A 24316-nucleotide genomic window follows, 5' to 3' on the forward strand; every position below is an offset into this window, starting at 1 on the left:
CTGGCAGGAAGTGTCGATCTGCCTGGGGGTAGAGAGGCCCTAAAGAGGGATCTGGACAGGCTGGATCTCTGGGCTGAAGCCAATGCAATGAGGTTGAACAAGACCAAGTGCCGAGTCCTGCACTTTGGCCGCAACAACCCTGGGCAACACTACAGGCTTGGGGCAGAGTGGCTGGAAGGTTGTGTGGAGGAAATGGATGTGGTGGTATTGGTCGATGCTCGGCTGAGCATGAGCCAGCAGTGTGCATGTGTGGCCAAGAAGGCCAATGGCATCCTGGCTTTTATCAGGAACGGTGTTGCCAGTAGGAGTAGGGAAGTAATTGTCCCTCTGTACTCGGCACTGGTTAGGCCACACCTTGAGTACTGTGTTCAGTTTTGCTCAACAGATTGCTCAAAGCCTCATCTAGCCTGCTTCCAGGGAGGGGACATCCACAACATCACTGGGCAACCTGTTCCTGTGCCTCGCCACCCTCACAGTGAAGAATTTCTTTCTAATATCTAGTCTAAATCTATCCTCTCCCAGTTTAAAACCACTTCCCCCTGTCCCAGTGCTACATGCCCTTATAAAAATTCCCTCCCCAGCTTTCCTTGTAGGCCCCCTTCAGGTACTGGAAGGCTGCTATAAGGTCCTCCCAGAGCCTTCTCTTCTCTAGGCTGAAGAGCCCCAGCTGTCTCAGCCTATCCTCCTAGAGGAGGTGCTCCTGCCCTCTGATCTTCTTTGCGGGAATCCTCTGGACCCGCTCCAACAGCTTGATGGCCTTCTTGTGTTAGAGGCCCCAGAACTGGACACAATACTCCAGGTGGGGTCTCGTGAGAACAGAGTAGAGGGGCAGGATCACCTCCCTCAACTTGCTGGTCACGCTTCTCTTGATGCAGCCCAGGATACAGTTGGCCTTCCGGACCGTGAGCGCACATTGCCAGCTCGTGTTGAGTCTTTCATCAACAGATGCTCCCAAACCCTTCTCCTCAGGGCTCCTCTCAAGCCATTCTCTGCTCAACCTGTATCTGTGCTTGGGATTGCCCCAACCCAGGTTGCAGGACCTTGCACTTGACCTTGTTGAACTTCATGAGGTTGACACCTTTCAAGTGTGTCCAAGTCCCTTTGGATAGCATTCCTTCCCTCTAGCGTGTCAACTGCACCACTCAGCTTGGTGTCATCTGCAAACTTGCTGAGGGTACACTCGATCCCACTGTCCATGTCACCTACAAAGATATTAAATAACACCGGTCCCAGCACAGATCCCTGAGGAACGCCACTCATCACCTGTCTCCACTTGGACACTGAGCCGTTGACCACAACTCTCTGAGTGCAACCATCCTTATCCACTCCTTATCCAGTGGGTGGTCCACCCAACAAATCCATTTTTTTCCAATTTGGCGATGACGATGTCATGTGGGACAGTGTCAAATGCAATGCACAAGTGCAGGTAGATGACATCAGTTGCTCTTCCTTTATCCACTGATGCTGTAACTCCATCAGAAAAGGTCACCAAGTTTGTCAGGCATGACTTGCCCTCAGTGAAGCCGTGGTGGTTGCCATCAATTACCTCATCTTTATTTTCCACATATCTTAGCAGGCCCTTCAGGAGGATCTGCTCCATGATCTTGGCAGGCATAGAGGTGAGACTGACTGGCCTGTAGTTCCCTGGATCTTCTTTTTTGCCCTTCTTGAAAATGGAGGTTGTGTTCCCCCTTTTCCCATGGATGGGAACTTCACCAGACTGCCATGTCCTTTCAAGTATGGTGGACAGTGGCTTGGCAACTTCATCCGCCAGTTCCCTCAGATCCTGTGGATAGATCTCTTCAGGCTAGAGCCCTACCTGGTGAAGACTGAGGCAAAGAAGTCACTGAACACCTCAGCTTTCTCTGTATCCCTCATGACCAGGTCCCCAGTTTCCTTCCGGAGAAGGACCATATCTTCCCTGGCCTTCCTTTTATTGCTGATGTACCTGCAGAATTTCTTCTTGTTCCCCTTTACCTACCTGGCTAGATTTAATTCTATCTGGGCTTTAGTTTTTCTAACCTAATTCCTGGGTACTTGGACAACGTCTTTGTAGTCCGCCCAGGCAATCCATTCTTGCTTCCTCTCCCTATAGACTTTCTTTTTGCACTTAAGTAAGTCCAGGAGTTCCTTGTTGATCCATGGCGGCATCCTAGCATTCTTGCCTGCCTTCCTGTTTCTGGAGATGCACTGCTTTTGGGCTTGGAGTAGACTGTCCTTGAATAATGACCAGCTTTCTTGAGCCCCTTTTCCCTCCAATGCTTTATCCCATGTCACAGTTATTGGTGAATTATTGATACCTGATATTATTGTGAATATTATTTATTCAGGCAACTTCCTTATTCCTCTCAGTCTAAAAATTTCTATAATAAAATACAAAGTGTCTTCTATAAACTATTTATGCTTAGATCATCACAGTTGTTATTATTCTATTAGAATTTAAATTTTAGGGTTTCTAATGAGAGTAATAACGCAAAGATAATGTTAAACTTCCTAGGAAACAGTTTGTTATCAGAATAACAGCATCTATTTGTGTATTAATTCTGCAATAGATTGATAATTTTGGCATTGCAAGATCAGAATAATAACTCCTAGGTGAAGACTTGCTTCCACATACATATTCTTGACTTAGTTTATCAAGTTACCACAAAATGAAATGCTATGTGGAGTCATTTATTACCATGCTTCAAAAAGCTCCGTCAAAAATATGCAAATGGACACCCTGTTTATAAGGGGTGACTGGTTAAATACTTTTGACTCCTGTAAGAGTCTGGTTTGGAAACCTTGTGTTAGATTATGCTATAAATATACAACATACCTTTGTGAAAAGTATTTTCTGTCTCTAAATATAGCCTTGTACAGAGTTTCTTAGTCAATGCTTTTCTTCAGGAATGTCAGTGAAATTATGGACGAGGTTACATCTACATCTTTGTGAAAGAAAAGCTGGGTTTGTGTGAGAACAAATTGGGTAAATGTACCATTCATACCTTGGGTTACATATTGTACAGTGCTTTCATCACACTACCAAAATACTGAGTGCCCGCCTATGCTTTTTGGGAGACAACAAACGTAGTAATCTGATCCTACCAAAAATATTCAAATTTCCTTTGACTTCATTGTATCTGAAATGTTGGAGCAAAAGCAGAATAGTGAATTGACTGAAATTTGTTGGTTAATCTTTTTTATGTCTTGTCATATATTGTCTTTGTTTGGATACTCTTTCTGTCACAGAACATTTATGTGTAATTGAAATTAACAATATTTTTAAGATGAGGCTTGACATGACTTTGCACCATTTTATTTGTTGATGCTAAGCAGTAGGCAACTCATGATAAACTTGCATACAACCTTATCAGTAAATTCCTTTCATAGAAAAAGGAGAACGGACACAAAAAAAAAGACACAAACAGAAACACACAAATTAATCAAATAATTTCTTCAGCCCAGGATATGGTGTCCTTTTATTTTGGCTAAAACTTTAGCTGTCAGAGAGAAGGAGAAGCAGTGGAGTTCTACAATGTTATCTGGATTATTTCAGTGAACAGAGTTATTAAGATAAACAAAATGGGGAAGTTTGTGAAATAAAGATGACAAGAACAATTAAATATAAGAACCACAGTAAGTAGGTCTAGATAGCTAGACTATCAAATACAGCTATTTTTTAAAATTGAACTTCCATAAAGACTACATACTGATTGATTCAAAATGAGATAATAGAGGAAAATAACACAAGTCAACATCAAACAAAAATAAATTCAAACATAAAAATGATAAGGGAGCCACAGTTGTTTGAAAATGAAATGTTATAAGAAGTACAAAAATCCATCAGTTCTCAAAAATGAACTAAAAAAACCACAGGGTTTTATTTAGAAAATGTAATACAGATGCCATAATTTTCAGTGCTTCATATATCATGGGTGTTTTTTCGGAACATTTGAGAGGCAAATTGAATAAAAACCCTATTAGGTTTCAACATACCATGGAAAATGGACAGATTTTGTTAAATATTATTCTAGAAGAGCAAGTTCTGGCAGATTGCAGCTTGCATAGTATAATCATTGCTCCATATATTCTGTGGAATACTAAACCAAACTTCATATAAAGACAGCCTTATATTTTGCTGGTATATTTTTGTGGGAGCACAAGATCCTGAAAAATGTAACTTTTGATCTAATGAAGTATTAAAATAATCTCTTTTCAATACTGTGTGAAAAATGGCAGAAATATTCATGAAAAATAATAACACTGCTAAATATGTGCTTCTTTTAATGTTTAATGCAGTAAGGTACTTTTAGGAAAGTATACAAAACCAGTTGCTGCTGTTGAAGAAATATCGTTTTACCACATATAATTAATATTACAGAGATATTTCAGCATGATGAGTGACTGCATAAGGAAGCAAAGTGATTTGGAACTTGGAAGAGCTATGTTGTTTTTTTCTACAATATTCTGTCACTTGGCAGTTAGAGATTGACTTTTCTTGTTTAGGATTGGTTTGTTCTAAGAGCAGAAAAGTTTGAAATATTTGCTTCAGATTTGGATTTGTGAAAATTATTTGAAATCACCAAGTAAATGCCGTATAAAAAAAGTGACAGTTGTTTCTTCTATTCTCTTATTGGTAATATCTGGAAAAGTCATTCTGCTCTACTTCTCCAAAAAGGAGGTTCTCTTATTTTGGGGGAAACAAAAAGTCAATATCTGGAAAATTTGCAGAGGAGGAGTGAGAGAGTGTATGTCCATTTCTAGTAGTCTATCCTCAAAGTGAAAAAAGGTTGGAAAGTGAAAAGTGTCAGTATAAAATGTGTACTTGCCTATTCTCAATCAGAAGTGAGACACTTCTGGAGTAGTGCCTCACCAAGGCTGTTTTAATGCAGTGGTGGATGGTTCAAAGAGACTCTTAAACTCTGTTATGTTTCTAAAAGATAAAATATCTGTGTAGTGATTTCAATAATTTTCCTTGAAAAGATTTCCCCAAATTGTAAGGTCAGTCAAGCAAGCAAAAAAACAGGCTCTGTCAGAATACCAATGTGAGCATTTTCAATGACACTGGTCAGATTAAATGTAACAGATGTAATTTCAATAGTATGGCAGTAAATAGAAGTTTGGTAATAAAATGCAACAAACTAGGACTTGATTAAAAAAAATCCTTCTTAACGATTCTGGATGCATTTTCTTGCAATCTATTTTTTTTTTTATTATACTATTGCTTGTATTTCTTTCACTTTGAGAGTCAATACATACGAATATTATAGCTCCTAATTATTATCTGCATTCTAAAAATGACTCTTTGGACAGAGACTAATAATACTTTCTGCTACACTCTCTTCTGCATTGACATCTGTAGGGTTGGATTATAATACTGACATATGATTCACGTTAGCTAGCTACATGGTTTTATGAACACTGGTAGTGTGAGCAGCTGATTCAATACGCATAAACCTTTATTTAAATCTTTTATTTCTTTAAAAATTATATTGTACATTTGTAGTTAACCTTCACTACGCTAATAATTTGTAACTTAAATAAATATGTAATTCTTTCCAGCAATATTCAGTTAAAAAGCTCTAGTACACCTTTTTATATATCTAGTTCGGAATATGGAAGATGTATTTTTAAAGATCTTTGGAAAATATTGGACAAATTTTTCACTTAGCTTTAACTGGAAATTTCATGTTGTAAAAGTCCCTTGCAATACGTTCTGTGTGCATAAAAGAGGGAAATCTATTTTTTTATGGGAATTGTAAAATCTCTGGTTTTGAGAAGGGTAACCTTGCATCCATTAACGGTCAACACTGCAATTTTTCACTTTGGTACTTAGTTCATATGTTGCATAGGTAGGATCCAAGGCATTTTGAAATTCTTGTTGATGTCTGAAATTATATGTTTCTTTTGAAATGGAAATTTCATTCAATAAAATGATGATGTTAAAGTGTGATTAACAGATTTTGAGGTAGATATTTCTGAAATAATTTTTGTAATGAATGGGTGACTAAAATGAAATACTGTTAAAAGGTTGAGTAAAAATTGTGCAATTCTGATTTTTTTCTAAGTGTGTTGAGAGAACAGAGGCTGTTTGAAGATTGAAATGTTTTCATGTATTTGCAAAATGTAACTAAAATTAAGAAAACTTCTTTCTAGCTAAGTAACCTGAAGCAAGTCACAGTTGTGGACGTGTCAGCAAACAAGTTCCATTCTATTCCAATTTGTGTACTCCGGATGTCTAATTTGCAGTGGTTGGACATTAGCAGCAACAACCTGAGAGATCTCCCAGAAGACATAGACAGGTAGCTTATGTTTTAATTCATAGATAGGCTTGTGAACTACAAAGAAAATCTAGAAAGTAACAAACTTCCAGAGAACACCATTAATAAAAATCCCATGAAAAAGTTCACATTGCATTAGATAGTTTTATACTTTTGCTTTGCTATCATTATTTGTGGAGTGGGTCAGAGAACAGAAACTCCATTTCCTAGCTTACTGATGTTAGATTGCACAGTCAGTTCCTCTACTGTTAAGTTAACAAATTGCATTTACAGCCATAGTTATGATAATTTACAATCATATCCACACAATGTTTTTTGTGAAGCTCATGGGTCATATGTGCGTCTCAGTTCCAGTAAATGGGACTTAACATAGGGAGTTGTCAACAGTATTTCTCTGGAGTGACCTAGAAGGATAAACTGGATGAAGGGAAAGAAGAACTAAACTGTATTAAACTTACTGAAAGCTTCTGAACTTCTGGAATCAAAGCAGAAAAATGCTAAGATTAAAAAAGACTTTGAAAATGTTCCTTTCCTATTCAGACTTTCCTATTCAGTATATAATGTTTGCTCTCCCCTTGCCTCCCTGAAATAGCTTTTTAAAAATGCAATTTTGATCCCTTTAATGGGAATTGCTAGGCAGATAAGGTATTTTTTTTTTATCCCCAGGCCCATTTATTTACTCTGAAATAAAAAAATAAATTTGTATAATAAATTTTTGTACAATAAATAAATGTTGTATAACATTAGTATAACATAAATGTTGTACAACATATGTTGTATAGCATCCAGATAAATTTTGTGTAATAAGTATATGTACAATAAATTTGTAACCTGGTTCGGAAAACTTTACATGGCCAAAAGTAAACCAAAACCCATACTAATAAAAGTTTTAAAAAAAATGATAAAAAAGAAAATTAAAGAAAAATAATTATTTATTGATTAGGCAACAGAAAATCCTGAGGAAGAAGATACTTCATAGAAAAATCATGCATCTTTCTCATTCACAGAAATTATGTGGCTGGGCAAAAAGACTTCTCTGGTACACTGCATAATCACAGATTTTTCTGACAGAAAGGCTGATGTGTTAATTTGTGTTAGTAATTCAAATACAGTCAAATACTATAGCTACAATAATGTAAAAATGCTCACTCACTGCTCCTGGGAATATGAGCAGAGAGCTGATTAATTTAAAAGAGCTTGTAAGAAACTTTTTTTTTATTTTGTTGAGGGATGCTTATTTGATTTATCAATCATTTTTTTCTTTAAAACTTATAACCTATTTGTATTCATCTCTAAAAATTTTTTTTTCTTTACCATTTGGAATTGAGTTGCAAACCTCAATACTAAAGCATCATGCCTAGACATCACAAAGTAGTTTTTTATTATCTGACTTTGGTTTATGAAATTTTAGAGCTCTTAAGGTCAAGTGACCAAGACAAGTTCTGAAGACTAAAGAATTTCAGGGTTCTTCACTCCGTTAGTGTAAACAGATATTCTCATTCAGTGTCTTGATTTCAATGCCTGCAGTGTCAAAGACTGTCAAAAATTTCCATGTCATCTGTGATTAAAAAAGATGAGTTGGCAGTATACTGAACATTTACTTAATACCTTTCCCTGAATTCTAACAAACCACACTGGCCTGATCAGCATTAGCCTACAAGAGTATTTTGAGAATGAACCCATCTGGTCACATGAAACAAACTTATTTCATCAGTTTGCTGTCCTTTTAATCTTCTATCTACTCTGAGGAATAAATGCTGAGCTATAAATTACTGTTGCATTTGGAAAAGCCAGAGGAAATTAAGTAAAAGAACTCTAACACCATCTTCCACAAAACATTGTCATTAAATTAATTTCAGCGGGGCAACCTGTGAGAACAGCATGATCAGGAGCTGGTCTTTCTTTTGCTCCCCACAGTACTAATTATGAGTGAAAAACAGTAGCTGGGAATATACTGCCTAGCACAGATATATCTAATTCATAGAAACTAATATATAGGCAATAGTGTGAGCTGGTGACACATATTTTCCTTTGTTCCTGGATAGTCAAGATGAGAAGTTATATCACATTCTGTCAACACTTCTGTATGGAAGTACAGTAATTTTTGTAACCTTTTGTCTTGAGTACTCATCAGAGGCATGCTATTAATATCTATACTGTTGAACCCTTGATGGAAATTTACACTGAATTTGAAGACAGTGTTTGGGAAAAGTGTGGTACAAGTAATATTTGGGAAGCTATAGATTATATGAGTTATTGTTATTTTTTACAACACAAGGTTAAGTTTGTACTACCATTTTAGACAGATGATCCTCTCTGAAATAAATATTTATTGTTATCTTTATCTTTTACAATGTTTCAGATTAGATCAACTGCAGACACTTCTCCTACAGAAAAACAAGTTAACTTATCTTCCACGAGCTTTGGTCAACATGTCAAAACTCAGTTTGCTAGTCGTCAGTGGTGATGATCTGGTTGAGATACCCACAGCAGTCTGTGAGTCTACCACAGGTTTAAAGTAAGTAAAAGTGAGAGAGACAGGAAGTATGCTTTTGGAATTGAAACACAGCTAGCTAGAAGGTTAAATAGTGTCATGTAAATTTAGTAGTTTATGTACATTTTTCTATGAAACAGAAATTTTGTTGCTACATTCAAGATAAAACTAAAGGTCATTTTGTCTGAATGTACAGTGAATCTGCATTTCTGCAGGTGAGGTTTAGTTGGAGACTGACAGAGCAATTAATGAGATTAACAAGCAATATGATTCGTTGGAACAATTTCTCTTTAGAAAGTATTTATTGTCTTTTTTTAAAAAATAAATTGAGTAAATATTCCTGTGTTTCGCCTTTTGTCTTTAGCATCAGCTTCTAAAATTACATTCATATTGCCCAGTGATGCTCAGAAACTTGTTGCATATAGTCTTGCTTTAACTTCTCTCTTTAGATTTATAAGTCTTAAGGACAGCCCAATTGAAACTATTGTATGTGAAGACACTGAAGAAATTATAGAAAGTGAACGTGAACGAGAGCAATTTGAGAAAGAGTTTATGAAAGCCTACATTGAAGACTTAAAGGAAAGAGGTATGTGTTAACTTTCAATAAACATACTCCTGTCTTGGAATATAAATGCAAACATACAATCGGAACATTTTTTAAGAGTACATGCAATATACACTTAGAGAGCAAATGCCAATTGTGGGATAAAATAAGACTAAAAGTGAAAATTTCAAATGTGTTTTTTTAAAAATTCAGGTCACTTGGGATTTAACAAACGTATAGAAATTTAATGGTGTGTTTGTACATTCACATCAACCTTATTTCAGTCCTAAGATATGCAGAGATTTTTCTTATTCTCCAGATTTAGTTACATGTCTTGGGATTAGCATCAATGATTTTCAGTTTCTGCAAAGTGCTTCTTCTCCCAAAGAAGAAGCACAACACATATAAACTACATATGAATGTTGTTTCCTTTTAGACTGTTCTTTGTGCATTTGTATAAAAGTATTATTTACTTAATCAGTGTAAAATTAATGAAATAAAACCATGTTTACTTCTTAATTACACAGAACCTGAAAGTACACTTGTTTCTTTTGCTATTACGAAATAACTGTCAGCCTCGTGAGTGTTGTTTAGTGAAGTATTTTAAGAAATAAAGGGAATATTTTATGTGAGCCAAAATACATGCAGAGGCTGTTAAGTCTCGTTGAGACTGTATGTATACAATTAATTTTCAGTGAAACATACGCTATGATATCTTTTCATTCTTCTTATTTTGTCACTTGCTTAAGTGCAAAAAGAAAGTCTATAGGGAGAGGAAGCAAGAATGGATTGCCTGGGCGGACTACAAAGACGTTGTCCAAGTACCCAGGAATTAGGTTAGAAAAACTAAAGCCCAGATAGAATTAAATCTAGCCAGGTAGGTAAAGGGGAACAAGAAGAAATTCTGCAGGTACATCAGCAATAAAAGGAAGGCCAGGGAAGATATGGTCCTTCTCCGGAAGGAAACTGGGGACCTGGTCATGAGGGATACAGAGAAAGCTGAGGTGTTCAGTGACTTCTTTGCCTCAGTCTTCACCAGGTAGGGCTCTAGCCTGAAGAGATCTATCCACAGGATCTGAGGGAACTGGCGGATGAAGTTGCCAAGCCACTGTCCACCATACTTGAAAGGACATGGCAGTCTGGTGAAGTTCCCATCCATGGGAAAAGGGGGAACACAACCTCCATTTTCAAGAAGGGCAAAAAAGAAGATCCAGGGAACTACAGGCCAGTCAGTCTCACCTCTATGCCTGCCAAGATCATGGAGCAGATCCTCCTGAAGGGCCTGCTAAGATATGTGGAAAATAAAGATGAGGTAATTGATGGCAACCACCACGGCTTCACTGAGGGCAAGTCATGCCTGACAAACTTGGTGACCTTTTCTGATGGAGTTACAGCATCAGTGGATAAAGGAAGAGCAACTGATGTCATCTACCTGCACTTGTGCATTGCATTTGACACTGTCCCACATGACATCGTCATCGCCAAATTGGAAAAAAATGGATTTGTTGGGTGGACCACCCACTGGATAAGGAGTGGATAAGGATGGTTGCACTCAGAGAGTTGTGGTCAACGGCTCAGTGTCCAAGTGGAGACAGGTGATGAGTGGCGTTCCTCAGGGATCTGTGCTGGGACCGGTGTTATTTAATATCTTTGTAGGTGACATGGACAGTGGGATCGAGTGTACCCTCAGCAAGTTTGCAGATGACACCAAGCTGAGTGGTGCAGTTGACACGCTAGAGGGAAGGAATGCTATCCAAAGGGACTTGGACACACTTGAAAGGTGTCAACCTCATGAAGTTCAACAAGGTCAAGTGCAAGGTCCTGCAACCTGGGTTGGGGCAATCCCAAGCACAGATACAGGTTGAGCAGAGAATGGCTTGAGAGGAGCCCTGAGGAGAAGGGTTTGGGAGCATCTGTTGATGAAAGACTCAACACGAGCTGGCAATGTGCGCTCACGGTCCGGAAGGCCAACTGTATCCTGGGCTGCATCAAGAGAAGCGTGACCAGCAAGTTGAGGGAGGTGATCCTGCCCCTCTACTCTGTTCTCACGAGACCCCACCTGGAGTATTGTGTCCAGTTCTGGGGCCTCTAACACAAGAAGGCCATCAAGCTGTTGGAGCGGGTCCAGAGGATTCCCGCAAAGAAGATCAGAGGGCAGGAGCACCTCCTCTAGGAGGATAGGCTGAGACAGCTGGGGCTCTTCAGCCTAGAGAAGAGAAGGCTCTGGGAGGACCTTATAGCAGCCTTCCAGTACCTGAAGGGGGCCTACAAGGAAAGCTGGGGAGGGAATTTTTATAAGGGCATGTAGCACTGGGACAGGGGGAAGTGGTTTTAAACTGGGAGAGGATAGATTTAGACTAGATATTAGAAAGAAATTCTTCACTGTGAGGGTGGCGAGGCACAGGAACAGGTTGCCCAGTGATGTTGTGGATGTCCCCTCCCTGGAAGCAGGCTAGATGAGGCTTTGAGCAATCTGTTGAGCAAAACTGAACACAGTACTCAAGGTGTGGCCTAACCAGTGCCGAGTACAGAGGGACAATTACTTCCCTACTCCTACTGGCAACACCGTTCCTGATAAAAGCCAGGATGCCATTGGCCTTCTTGGCCACACATGCACACTGCTGGCTCATGCTCAGCCGAGCATCGACCAATACCACCACATCCATTTCCTCCACACAACCTTCCAGCCACTCTGCCCCAAGCCTGTAGTGTTGCCCAGGGTTGTTGCGGCCAAAGTGCAGGACTCGGCACTTGGTCTTGTTCAACCTCATTGCATTGGCTTCAGCCCAGAGATCCAGCCTGTCCAGATCCCTCTTTAGGGCCTCTCTACCCCCAGGCAGATCGACACTTCCTGCCAGGTTGGTGTCATCTGCAAACTCACTGAGGGTGCTCTCAATGCCCTCATCCAGATCATCAGTAAAGATATTGAATTGGACAGGCCCCAGCACCGACCCCTGGGGACACCACTCGTGACCGGTCAACAGCTGGATTTAACTCCATTCACCACCACTCTCTGGGCCCGGCCCTCCAGCCAGCTCCTTACCCAGCAAAGAGTGCACCTGTCCAAGCCACAGGCTGCCGGTTTCTCCAGGAGAATACCGTGGGAGACAGTGTCAAAGGCTTTGCTGAAGTCTAGGTAGACCACATCAACAGCCTTTCCCTCATCCACCAGATGGGTCACTCGATCATAGAAGGAGATCGGGTTGGTCAAGCAGGACCTGCCCTTCACAAACCCATGCTGGCTGGGCCTGATCCCCTGGTTGTGAAAACTTCTCAAATGTTATTTGTTGAATATTTTTTGAAACAAAACCAGATTTAGCAGTTTCTAGCTAAGGGCTCCATTTATTTGTGGTTGATTCCATAACTGAAGTTTGAGATGTATTTTTTTCTCTTTTCACAGATTCCGCTCCTTCCTACACTACAAAAGTATTATTCAGTCTTCAGCTCTGAAGATCAAAAATCTCTAATTCACTTGGGGATACCATAATAATTCTACTTTTATCCAACTGAAAAATTATACTGCTTGAAGCACTTCAAAATCATCATGGATTTTTTTTACTTATTACCACTGTTGCTCCCAGAAACTACAGATAAAGCAGAAAGTGGGAGAGCAATCATAAGATGCTGTTTCACCCATCTAAATCCACACATATATTTTTGTGTCCACTGTAACAACCCCTAAATTACATATTGTACTAATGAAAGTTTATGGGAGCATAGATGCCCTCAGGATGAAGACACTGTACATTGTAGTTGAAACAATGAAATATAATCATGGTAGAAAACAATCTGATTTAATAAAAGAGAAAGATTAATATAGGAGATGGATATAATCTGTTGTACTCTTTAGACCAAATTACTTATTTAATTGTTTCAGTATTTGATACACAATCAGATATATAGTTATTTGCATTTACTTTCCAAATAGATCCTGTAGAAATTTTGCTGCTTTTTTCAAGCATGTTGTAGACTTCTGCCTGTTCACATATTCAAGTACGAATGTGGCTGAAACTTCTGTGACAAACAGTCAATATATGTAATAAGATTTTAAGGACTAAACAGTGTGAAAAAGTATCATCTGCAAAACTAATTATAAAGGTACTCTACTAGTAGTTTCAAAATACAGGATTTTGTGGACATTGATAGGAAGTTTCTAAGCTGTATAAGAATGTGTTTGCTGGACAAAAAAAGTTATGCTGCTTGCTATTTAATAACATGTTTATATATAACTGTGTAAGTGTATAGACTGTAGAGTTTCAGAAATCTAGACCTACATTTTTTTGTCTAATAAATCTATACTTTTTAATCTGAAAAAGTTTGGGACTTTGAGAATTTAGTCTCAAATGTGAGAATTTAAATCATCCAAATCTTTTATATAAGCAAATAGGAGAAATTATATTTACATCTTGATTGTTTATTGTACATGAACTCTGTCCAATTTTTGTGCAGTTGATTGCCACTTAAGTCAGTCATATTTTAAAGTCAGAGTAACAAAAGGCATTCTTTCCAAAATTTCCATTTAAAAAAAAATACTGCTTTTGAAGTTTTCTCTTTTAAAACTTTTATAATTAGCTCTTCTGAAAGAAGAGAATGTTTAAATATTAGGTTTGTTTTTTATTCTGGCCACAAACTCTTGCAGTCATATTACTACCCAAAAGGAAACCCTCCAGAGTTGGTCTCTAAGTGTTAATGCTGATTTTATGCAAGTCTTGGAACAATGGAAAAGATTTGAGAAATTGTAAAAAAACAGTATCATATCACTTTTTTTTCAAAGACTCATAAAGATGGTTCAAGCAATTACAAGCCTATCAACTTGACAATCATCTGAAACAGAATAATGAAAGATATGAAATAGGTTTAATAAGAAGGAATTGAAATATGATAAAATAGTTAGCTTATGGAAATCAAGTTATCTGAAATTAATCTACAAATCTTTCTCTCAGTGAAATTATAAATTTGCTTGATTAGGTATTGATATGAATGCAATAAACTTCTGTAAGATGTCTGATTTGGCATTGCTTGAAATTCTATTTCTAGAGGTCTTTTTTTGTACAACATGACCCACTAAAATCACAGGCATGGACATCATAGCAGCTGTGTTTACAGAAGAAAGATGTACGTTATGAGTGTTTGTAACTCTAAAAAAATAGAGGTTCAAAATTAATTAACTGAACATTTATTCCTAGTGCAAATTCTACTGTCAGAATTGTTGCATATATAAACAGAAAGTACATGTGAATAGAGAAATTGTACTTATCTAACATTTCTGCTAATCTTACTTGAAAGAGTGTGCACCACTTCTGGTGTTCAAAGATAAAAGGGACAGAGATAAATTGGGGAACATTTTGAAGAAAAACAATGGAATGAATAGAAAACATGCAGTTCAAACTTCACTGAACAGTGGACAAATCCATTTCTTTGTCGATGCTTATAAATGAAAAATCATGATCTAGGAATAGGATTTTTCATTGCAGCAAATTAATGTAAAGCAGAAGGCTAAAATTTGAATTCACGGTTTCAGACTAGAAACAAATGACCTTTTTTAGTAAGAGTAACCATGGGACAACTAACAAAAGTCTGCGATAAGTTCTCTGTTGCAAGTTGTCTTTAAGTCCAGGTTAACATTTTAATGAAAAATTTGCTGTAAAAATAGTCATGGAAGTCAATGGTATACAGGGGATCAGATTAGTGTTCCCTAATCTGACTCTGGACTACTGTGAATTTTATATTACTTGTAGAATATTTTTGCAGAATATTATTGCCTATATTTTTAATTTCAGAAAGAAAAGATTGTTTTTGTCAGAGAATTTCTCATGTAGGTCTGCCTAAGGGGAAGAGAGCTGCAGCTCAGGCATGGCGCTGCTTCTGAGGGGGGTCTCCATGGGCTGTTCCTCTGCCAGACCCCATCCACTGCTGTACACTGGGCTCCTCCATGCTAGCATGTGGAGATCTGCTCTGTGTGGTGCCCATGGGCTGCAGAGCCTGCTCCTCTTGAGGGCCTGGATTGAAGGGAGCTTCTGCTCCACTTCTGGAGTTCCTCCTGCCCTCCCTCTGAGCCGACAGTGGTGGCTGTTGGATTGTTTCTCTGACATTTCTTAAGTTCCTCTCCCATCTACTGTTGTGCAACAGAATTTTTCCTTTCTTAAATCTGCTCTCCCTGAGCTGCATACAGCGTTGCTCATGGCTCAGCTCTTGTCAGTGGTGGGTCGTTTCTGAAATAGCTGGAGCTGGTTCGGATTTGACATGAGGCAGCTGCTGGTCTCTGCTCATAGAGGACACTCACACAGCCCACATCCACTACCAAAACTTTACTGTGTAAGCCCAAAACACCGACATTAAATATAGCAGGAGAATCAACTTTTTTGATCTATCTTGATCTATATCTGTCTGTGCTCTGTTTAAATAATCCTAAAGTGCAATTTGCTTTCTTGGCTGTCAGGGCATGCTGCTTAATCCCATTAAGCCTACTGCTGACCAGCACCCCCAGATTCCCTTCTGCTGAACTGCTCTCCAGCCACTTGTTTCCCAGTCTATACTTATGCCTGACATTATTCCATCCCAGCTGCAGCACCCAGCAATTTCTTTTGTTGAATTTTTATTGTTGCGGATTGCCCAGTACTTCAGTCTATCCAGATCCCTCTGCATGGCCTGTCATCCCTTCAGAGCAACAGCAGCTCCTCCCATTTTACAATAATCAACAAAGTGGCTAAGGATGCACTCAACCCCTGCATCCAGATCACTGATAACAATGTTGAACAGTACAGGCCCTAGAATTAAGCCCTGGGGACACCACTAGTAACAGGCTGCGAGACACATGTAGTCCCATTCACTACAACCTCCTGCACTCTTGTCCATTCATCATAGCATGAACCTGATCATCTCACATTTGGACTGTTTGTCCAGAAGGATCCAAATTATTTGAGCCTGAGTCAGTCTTTTTATCTGTACTTACATATCAAATAATCATAGAATCATAGAATAGTTTGGGTTGGGAAGGAACTTTAAAAATCATGTAGTTCTGAGCCTCCTGCATGGGCATGATTACCTCCACTAGCTCAGGTTGTTCAAAGCCTTGTCCAGCGTGTCCTTGAACACTTCCAGGAATGGGACATCCACAACTCATCTGGGAAACCAGATCCAATTTTCTCACTACCTTCATAGAGATGAGTTTCTTTCTAATATCTAGTTTAAAACTACCATTTTATAGTTTAAAACCATAACTCCTTGTCCTGTCACAACATTCCCTGCTAAGCTGTCCCTCCCCATCTTTTCCATAGGCCCTGCTAGGTACTGGAAAGCTTCTATAAAGCCTTCTCTTCTCCAGGCTGGACAATTCCAACTTTCCCAGCTTATCTTTGAACCCCTCTGAGTATCCTCATGATACACCAGCATCTGTTATACATGTACTCTGTTCCAAATGGTAATTACTGCAACAATTCAGGGTCATCCCAGTTCAGCAATTTATTTCCAATACCAGAAAGCTAACAAGCCCTTAAAAACTGCAAAATTGCAAGCTTTTTTTTTTTTTTTAAGATTTTTTTTTATACAAAACAATTTTTGATAGTTAGATAAGTAAAGAACTAAATGACAAATAAACATAGGTAAAGACAGGCAAAACAGAATCCTGAAGTCTTTCCCCTTCCACCCAGAGCCTAAAACTCTTAGTAAAATTAAAAGACTACTCCAAAAATAATGCCTCTTGATTTATTATGTTAGTCTACAATGTCAGAGGTGGTTGATGGTTCTGCGGCAGTAGAGGCTGCACGTTTCCACCAATATCCCATTTCACTTTGTTGCCATGTGACAGACAGCAGTATGGGGGCAGTCTGACACAATGATATCTGACATGAAAGTGCTTATGAAGCAAAGGTGTATCACTGACTTCCTCCATGTGGGAAAAATTGCACCCACTGACATTCATTGCCACTTGCTGAACATTTATGGAAACCGAAGTGTGGATGTGAGCACAGTGAGGTGGTGACAGGACAAGGGGAAATCACCTCAAGTTGTGCCAGGGGAGGTTTAGGTTGGATATCAGGAAAAACTTCTTTCCAGACAGGGTTGTTAAGCACTGGAACGGGCTCCCCAGGGAGGTGGTTGAGTCACCATCCCTGAATGTGTTTAAAAACTGCTTGGATGTGGTGCTTGGGGACATGATTTAACGGTGGGTTGTTAGAGCAGTATGGTCAGGTTGTGGTTGGACTTGATGATCTTGAAGGTCCTTTCCAACCTGAGTACTTCTATGATTCTATGATTCTATGATTTCAGTAGTGGTGACAATGATGGGTCACCTCCATTGGTGCATATTTATACAAGTAGATATTTATATACACTGTTAAGATCTCTCATTCAGTCTTCTCTTCTTCAGGCTGAACAGCCCCAGGTCTCTCACCCTTTCCTCACAAGGGAGATGCTCTATCCCCCTAATCATCTTTGTGGCTCTCCACTGGATTCTTTCTAGAAGTTCCCTGACTTTGTTGAACTGGGGAGCCCAGAACTGGACACAGTACTCCATATGCAACCTCACCAGGGCAGTGAAGAAAGGGAAAATCATCTCCCTCAACTTGCTGGCCCCACTCTTTTTAATGCACCCCAAGACAGCAGAGACATTCTTGGCCGCAACGGCATCCTCTGGCTCATGGTCAACCTATTGTCCACCAGGAAACCCTTCTCCACAGAATTCCTTTCCAGGAAGTCAGCCATTAACCTGTACTGATGTGTGGAGTTATTCCTCCCCAGTTACAGAGCTCTACTCTTTCCCTTGTTGAATCACATCAGGTTCTTCTCTGCCCAGCTCTCCAGTCTGTCCAGGTCTCGCTGAATAGCAACACAACCTTCTGCTGTGTCAGCCACTCCTCTCGCCTTTGTATCATTAGCAAACTCACTGAGGGTGAACTCTATTCCTTCACCTATGTCATTGGTGAAGATGTTGAACAAGACTGGACCCAGTACCAAACCATGGAGAATACTGCTAGTTACAAGTCTCCAACCAAACTCTCCACTGCTGATCACAACCCTATGAGCTCTGCCAGTTAGCCAGTTCTCAATCCATCTCACTGGGCACACCTTTATTTCACACCTCCTAAACTTACCCACAAGACTGGTGGAACTGCATATTAAATATCCAAACATCCTGTATTTTGCAGTACTCCCTTCATCCTGTTTAGTACTATAGGAGTCTCAGCAAAGATAGTGGTCAGGCGTCTAAGTGGGCAATTCGTTTGGTAGTACTGTTGGATGTTACAGTTTCTGTTACATCTTGTTGCTCTTGGTTAAAGAAACCAAACAAAATAGAGTAAAAAAAATTCTGGCTGTGACTAAAACACATTCTGAAATATGAGGAATATTGACAGACTCTGTTCAGAAAGTTGTTGGGAAACAGCTTGCTTGGCAGTGCTCGGCAGCACGTAGTTACTGATTTACTAATGATTTATGATCTAATGATGTAATCCCTAGATACATGGAATGTGGTGTTTCCAGTGTGTTCTAGTATATTTCAGCATATCCATAGTATTCTGTATCCATAGTATTGTGGTTAACAACATATCCCATATATGGAGATTACTCGGGTAACGATTTGTTAGCGTGTGCGTCGCATAGAGCTTGTATCCCTGGACCCTGTATCCCTGGGAGCATATATGCTATATAAGATGGTGTGTTGTCACAATAAACAGAAGCCGTGAACTCACATTGAGTGTGGAGCTTCCCGCGCCGTAGGGTTGCCTGTGGGAAACTTGGGGGTTTCCCCTCATTTGGCGCCCGAACAGGGACCAATGAGTAGCGTTTATCGTGGTCAGGGGCCCTACCGGGAGAGGCGCGCGTGGTGACGGACCGCTGTAACCTCCGTAGCGTTTTAGGCGGCGGAGGGCGTAGCGTTTTAGGCGGCGGTGTGGTTTGCGGTTCCGGGGGCGGTTGAAGTCGTCGGCGCCGACGCGGATCCCCTCTCTTCGGCGGTCGCTGGATTACGACGCGAGGATGGAGCGGGAGGTAGCCCAAAAACTTTTATTGCGCTTTTTAGAAAAGCGGGGGGTAGACGCGGGGACTTTAAAGTTAATTCCTAATCTTTTAGATTACGGTCATTCAGTGGGTGCATTCTTGCACGCCGGGACATTGTTTAATGTTGAGGAGTGGCGCAAGTTGGGCGATACGCTATGGGATCACGTGATTGATGAGCGTAAAGAGGCAAAGGAGGCAAAGAAGTTACTGAAACCGTGGCGGGAAATCATTAATTGTATTAAACGCCATAAGGTGGAGCAGGATGTTGCAGATCAGGCAGCCAAACAGCTGGGGTTCTCAACACATGGGGCTCAGGGGGGGATCCAGGATCGCCCACTTCCCTCACTGGGCATACCGGTCCCAGTGAAAAACATGGGGGGCGTTTTTCCCTCTGCCCCTGCAGTTGGTACAGCAGAGGACCCTGGGTCTGAACCTGATCTGTTTCCCCCCGGTGAGGGTAATGGGGATTTTCCTCCTCCTCCTCCACCCTCTCCTCTGCCTTCCTTGCCTCTGCCCCCGCCTCTCCCTAAGGAGGTTTGTGCGCCTAGGGCTGCTAAGCTAATTGGGCGCATAAATTGGGCTGATATAGCTAGAGAGGCAGCAGAAGGTGGCAACATGGATGTTGCCGAGGTCATTGGGCAGGCATTCCCTATTCGTTTCGAGCCTGATGGTAATGGTGCAGTGCAGGGTGTACACGTTCCAATGTCATGGAAAACGTTGATGCAGATGCGAACTGCTGTTACTGAAAATGGGTTGCATAGTGAGCCTGCAAGGCAGTTTTTAACTTATATTTGGTCCAGTAGCATACTGGTCCCTGAAGATATTAAAACAATTATGCGCCTGATTATGAAACCTTCAGAACAGCTAATGTGGCAGTCGCATTGGCGGCGCCTGTGTGAAATGAGTGCCAATACCCCTCGAGTTCAGGGCGACCCTTTGTTTGGGGTTATTGTGGAGCAGTTAACTGGTACTATGCAGTTTACCCGCCCTGAGATGCAGGTTCAAATGGGACCTGCGATTTGCGCCGAGAGTATGCGGTTGGCACAAGAGGCATATGGGATGGTTAGGTCAGCAAAACCTGTCCCGTCTTATTTATCCATACGTCAGGGTCGGGACGAAACCTTTTCCAGTTTTGTGGACAGACTGTCAGAGGCTATGGCTCAGGCTGATGTCCCTGAGTGGCTGAAGGGGAACATATTGCGGCAATGTGTCTTAGACAATTGCACGCCGGCCGCGAAGGCAATTCTAGCTACTTTGCCGCTGAATGCTTCCCTAGAGGATATGGTTGAACGGATGACCCGTGTTCCTACCTCGGCACAAGCTATGCTTGCTTCTGCGATTCAGGACTTGGGAGACAAATTGGGAGACAAATTAGCAGCATCCCAGGAGAGGGCTTTTGCGGCATTTCGACCGATAGTACAGTTGTCAGGAGAAACTACGGGAGGAAGTGGAGTAAGGGGTCCATGCTTTCGCTGTGGGAGAACGGGCCATTTCAGGCGGGATTGCAGGGCTCGGGTTTGGTGCCAGAGGTGTAAAGCAAACAGCCACGATACTTCGTCTTGTGCTTTACTTGGTAACCGGGGAAACGGGAAGCCGAGCGCGAATCGCCGCCGCGCTATGACAAAAATAGCAGCAGCAAACCCCACAGTAGGAGCGGCACAACAGAGCTGTCCCCAGCAACAGCAGGGAGTCTCGGATTGGATTTGGCAACCGCAGTAGATGTTACCTTGCTTGATGATCGCCCCAGAAAAGTTCCGTCTACTGCAACTGCTCCAATCCTTATCCGAGGACGGGCAGTGGGGGCTTTATTAATTGGGCGATCATCTGCAAGTTTGCACGGGTTAATGATTCTTCCTGGGTTAATAGATAAAGATTTTACTGGGGTTATTCAAGTAATCATTCAAACAAATTTTCCACCCATACATATTCCTAAGGGGTCCCGTATAGCTCAATTGATTCCGCTGCCCCATTTGGCAGCTTCCATGACTCCCTTGAAAAAGGAACCCCGAGGCGATGGGGGATTTGGCTCAACAGGGGGAATGGCTCTGCTCACTATGCCCATGAGGGAGCGGCCAGTAGCTACCGTGCGGCTCCAATATCAGAACAGAGAGTGCAAAATTCAGGCTCTCTTGGACACTGGTGCCGATATTACCATAGTAACCTCCCATATTTGGCCTAAGGAGTGGCCTACGGAGGCCGTCGCCAAGGGGGTGGAGGGAGTCGGAGGTACGGTTGCGGTCAGTCGCAGCGTTGACTTGATTCGCATTATCATTGAGGATAGATCAGCTCATTGTCGTGTTACCATTATGCCTTTGCCAGTGGGGGTTCAAGCATTAATTGGCAGAGATGTCATGACTCAAATTGGATTAGTCCTTACTTCAAATTTGGGCCAGTCTGTTTTTCCCTAACGACCATTGCTTGGGCTTTCCCGATCCGCTTACGCTGGGTTACTGATGATCCAGTGTGGATTGAGCAGTGGCCGTTAAAACGAGAAAGCCTTGAACAAGCCAAAAAGTTAGTAGAAGAGCAGTTACAATTGGGGCATATTGTACCTTCCACAAGCCCATGGAATACACCTATTTTCATAATTAAGAAAAAATCGGGTAAATATCGTTTGTTACATGACCTTTGCGCGGTGAATAAACAGATGCAAGCTATGGGTGCATTGCAACCAGGACTGCCTAATCCTGCTATGGTACCACAATCGTGGCATATGCTTATTATTGACTTAAAGGACTGCTTTTTCACTATTAAAATTCATCCGGCTGATTCTGAACGGTTTGCTTTTACCGTGCCGGCGGTGAATAAGAGCACCCCTGCTTCACGATATCAATGGGTGGTGCTTCCCCAAGGCATGAAAAATAGCCCGACTATCTGTCAACTTTTTGTGGACGCAGCTTTAGCCCCAATTCGACGCCAGTGGCCACATGCTATAATTTATCATTATATGGATGACATTTTGTTGGCCCAGCCAACACCGTTTACTTCTGAGCAGGAAAAGTTTTTACAGGATCAACTTCAGCAGAGAGGCTTGCAGATTGCCCAGGAGAAAGTCCAGCGCGAGGCGCCCTGGAAATACCTGGGTTGGACTATTACCCAGGCCATCGTACGGCCACAAAAGCTGTCTGTTCATCATGATTTGAAAACCCTTAACGACGTCCAGCGATTCTTCGGCGACTTACAGTGGCTGCGCCCAGTGATTGGCTTTTCATCGGATGATTTAAACATCCTGCGGCCATTGTTGAAGGGCACTGATCCTGCCGCTCGCGTTTCAGTGTCTCCTGTACAGGCTGCAGCTGTTCGCCGTTTGCTCCAACAGCTCGCTGATCGTTTTGTGCAGCGCCGGCTCCCCGATGTGCCTTTGGACTTAACGGTATTTGCTATGCCGTTGCAGGTAATAGGGGCTATTACGCAGCTTGAAAAGAAAAAGGGGGGAGAAGCGGCCCGTATACTGGAATGGGTTTGCACTTCAATGCAGCCGCGGCAATCAGTACAGTCGCGGATGAACAGTTTGGCAGAGATTATAAAGAAAGGCAGGTTACGGATTCGTGCTATAGCTGGCGAAGAACCAGCGCATATCTACCTTCCCTTTAAGGAGGAAATTTTGAATTGGTACCTGCTTAATTCACCAGCGTTGGCTGAGAGTTTGTTGTCTACAACAGCCATCACTGTTCGTACAGTTACCCCCTCCTTGTTAGAATATTTTCCACAAGCTGAGTGGATTCCGGAACCAAAGCTGTCACTACAGCCCCTTCCAAATGCTATAACAGTTTTTACGGATGCAGGTAAAAAATCCCGGAAAGCAGCTGCCGTGTGGAAGGAACAGAAGTGCTGGAAGTCACATATTCTGGATGCTGATCCTAGGGACTCTTTACAAACCTTGGAATTGTTGGCAGTGGTTTGGGTGATGTTGCAATGGTTGCACTGTCCTGTAAATATTGTCTCTGATTCGTTGTATGTTGTCGGCATAGTCCAGCGTATTGAAAATGCTCGCATAAGAGAGGTAAATAATGCACGTCTATTCTCATTGTTATGTACTTTGCAACGAGCGGTTGGTGCTCGGACTGCTCGCTACTGTATAATTCATATCAGAAGTCATCAAACAACACTTGGCCTGGGGGAAGGCAATGACCGGGCAGACCAGCTAGTTGCCGCTGCCCTTCCAATGGATTTGTTTCAAGCGGCACGACATGCCCACTCCATATTTCACCATAATGCGAAGGGGTTAAAAAGGCAGTTTGGAATTCCCCTAACAGATGCGCGGGCCATTGTGCGCACCTGTCCACAATGTGCGAATCATGGGCCTGGGCTAGGACTGGGAGTTAACCCTCGGGGGGAGGGACCTTTACAGTTGTGGCAAATGGATGTTACTCACACTAATGCCTTGGGTCGCTTCCATTATTTGCATGTTGCCGTCGATACCTTTAGTGGGTTTATATGGGCATCCCCACAGAATGGAGAAAAAGCATTGCATGTTATACGACATCTGACTATTTGTTTTGCAGTTATGGGTGTCCCACATACCATAAAAACAGATAATGGGCCTGCTTATAAGAGTGCACGACTCCATCGCTTTCTCCAGCAGTGGGGAGTTCGACATCTTTTTGGCATCCCTCATTCTCCTACGGGTCAAGCAATTGTGGAACGAGCCCATAGAACTGTGAAAACTTATTTGGAAAAGTTTAAAATCACTGATCCAGTGTTAAAGCTTAGTCACGTATTGTTCACTATAAATTACCTTTGTGTGTTTGGGGAAAATCTTGAGCCTCCGGCTATACGACATCAGGTTAAGACTGTGGAAAACACCAATACCCCGAAGCAGCAAAAAATGTATGTTATGTATCGTGACATGCAAACAGGAAAATGGACGGGTCCAGCAGCTGTTCAATATTTAGGTCGCGGGTATATGTCTGTTCTCACTCCTACAGGATCCGTCTGGGTCCCCTCCAGATGGACTCGTCCTGCTCTGCGCTCTGCTGACACTGATGAACGGGAGGACAACAGCCTCGAGTCCGTTGC

General features: G+C 41.5%; 1 protein-coding gene across 1 annotated transcript in view; it reads left to right on the forward strand.

Moving 5' to 3' along the window:
- LRRC2 (leucine rich repeat containing 2) overlaps positions 1-12751 on the forward strand; it is a gene marked incomplete at its 5' end in the record, with an annotated part of 43341 nt that extends 30590 nt beyond the window's left edge. The window contains 4 exons of the mRNA XM_021382677.1: positions 6139-6284; positions 8626-8781; positions 9207-9343; positions 12702-12751. Coding sequence (XP_021238352.1) covers positions 6139-6284; positions 8626-8781; positions 9207-9343; positions 12702-12751 — 489 coding nt within the window. The remainder of the gene's footprint in view (positions 1-6138; positions 6285-8625; positions 8782-9206; positions 9344-12701) is intronic.
- Between the last annotated feature and the right edge of the window lie 11565 nt (positions 12752-24316).

The sequence above is a fragment of the Numida meleagris genome, unplaced genomic scaffold, assembly GCF_002078875.1.
Source record: "Numida meleagris isolate 19003 breed g44 Domestic line unplaced genomic scaffold, NumMel1.0 unplaced_Scaffold266, whole genome shotgun sequence".
Lineage (NCBI taxonomy): Eukaryota > Metazoa > Chordata > Aves > Galliformes > Numididae > Numida > Numida meleagris.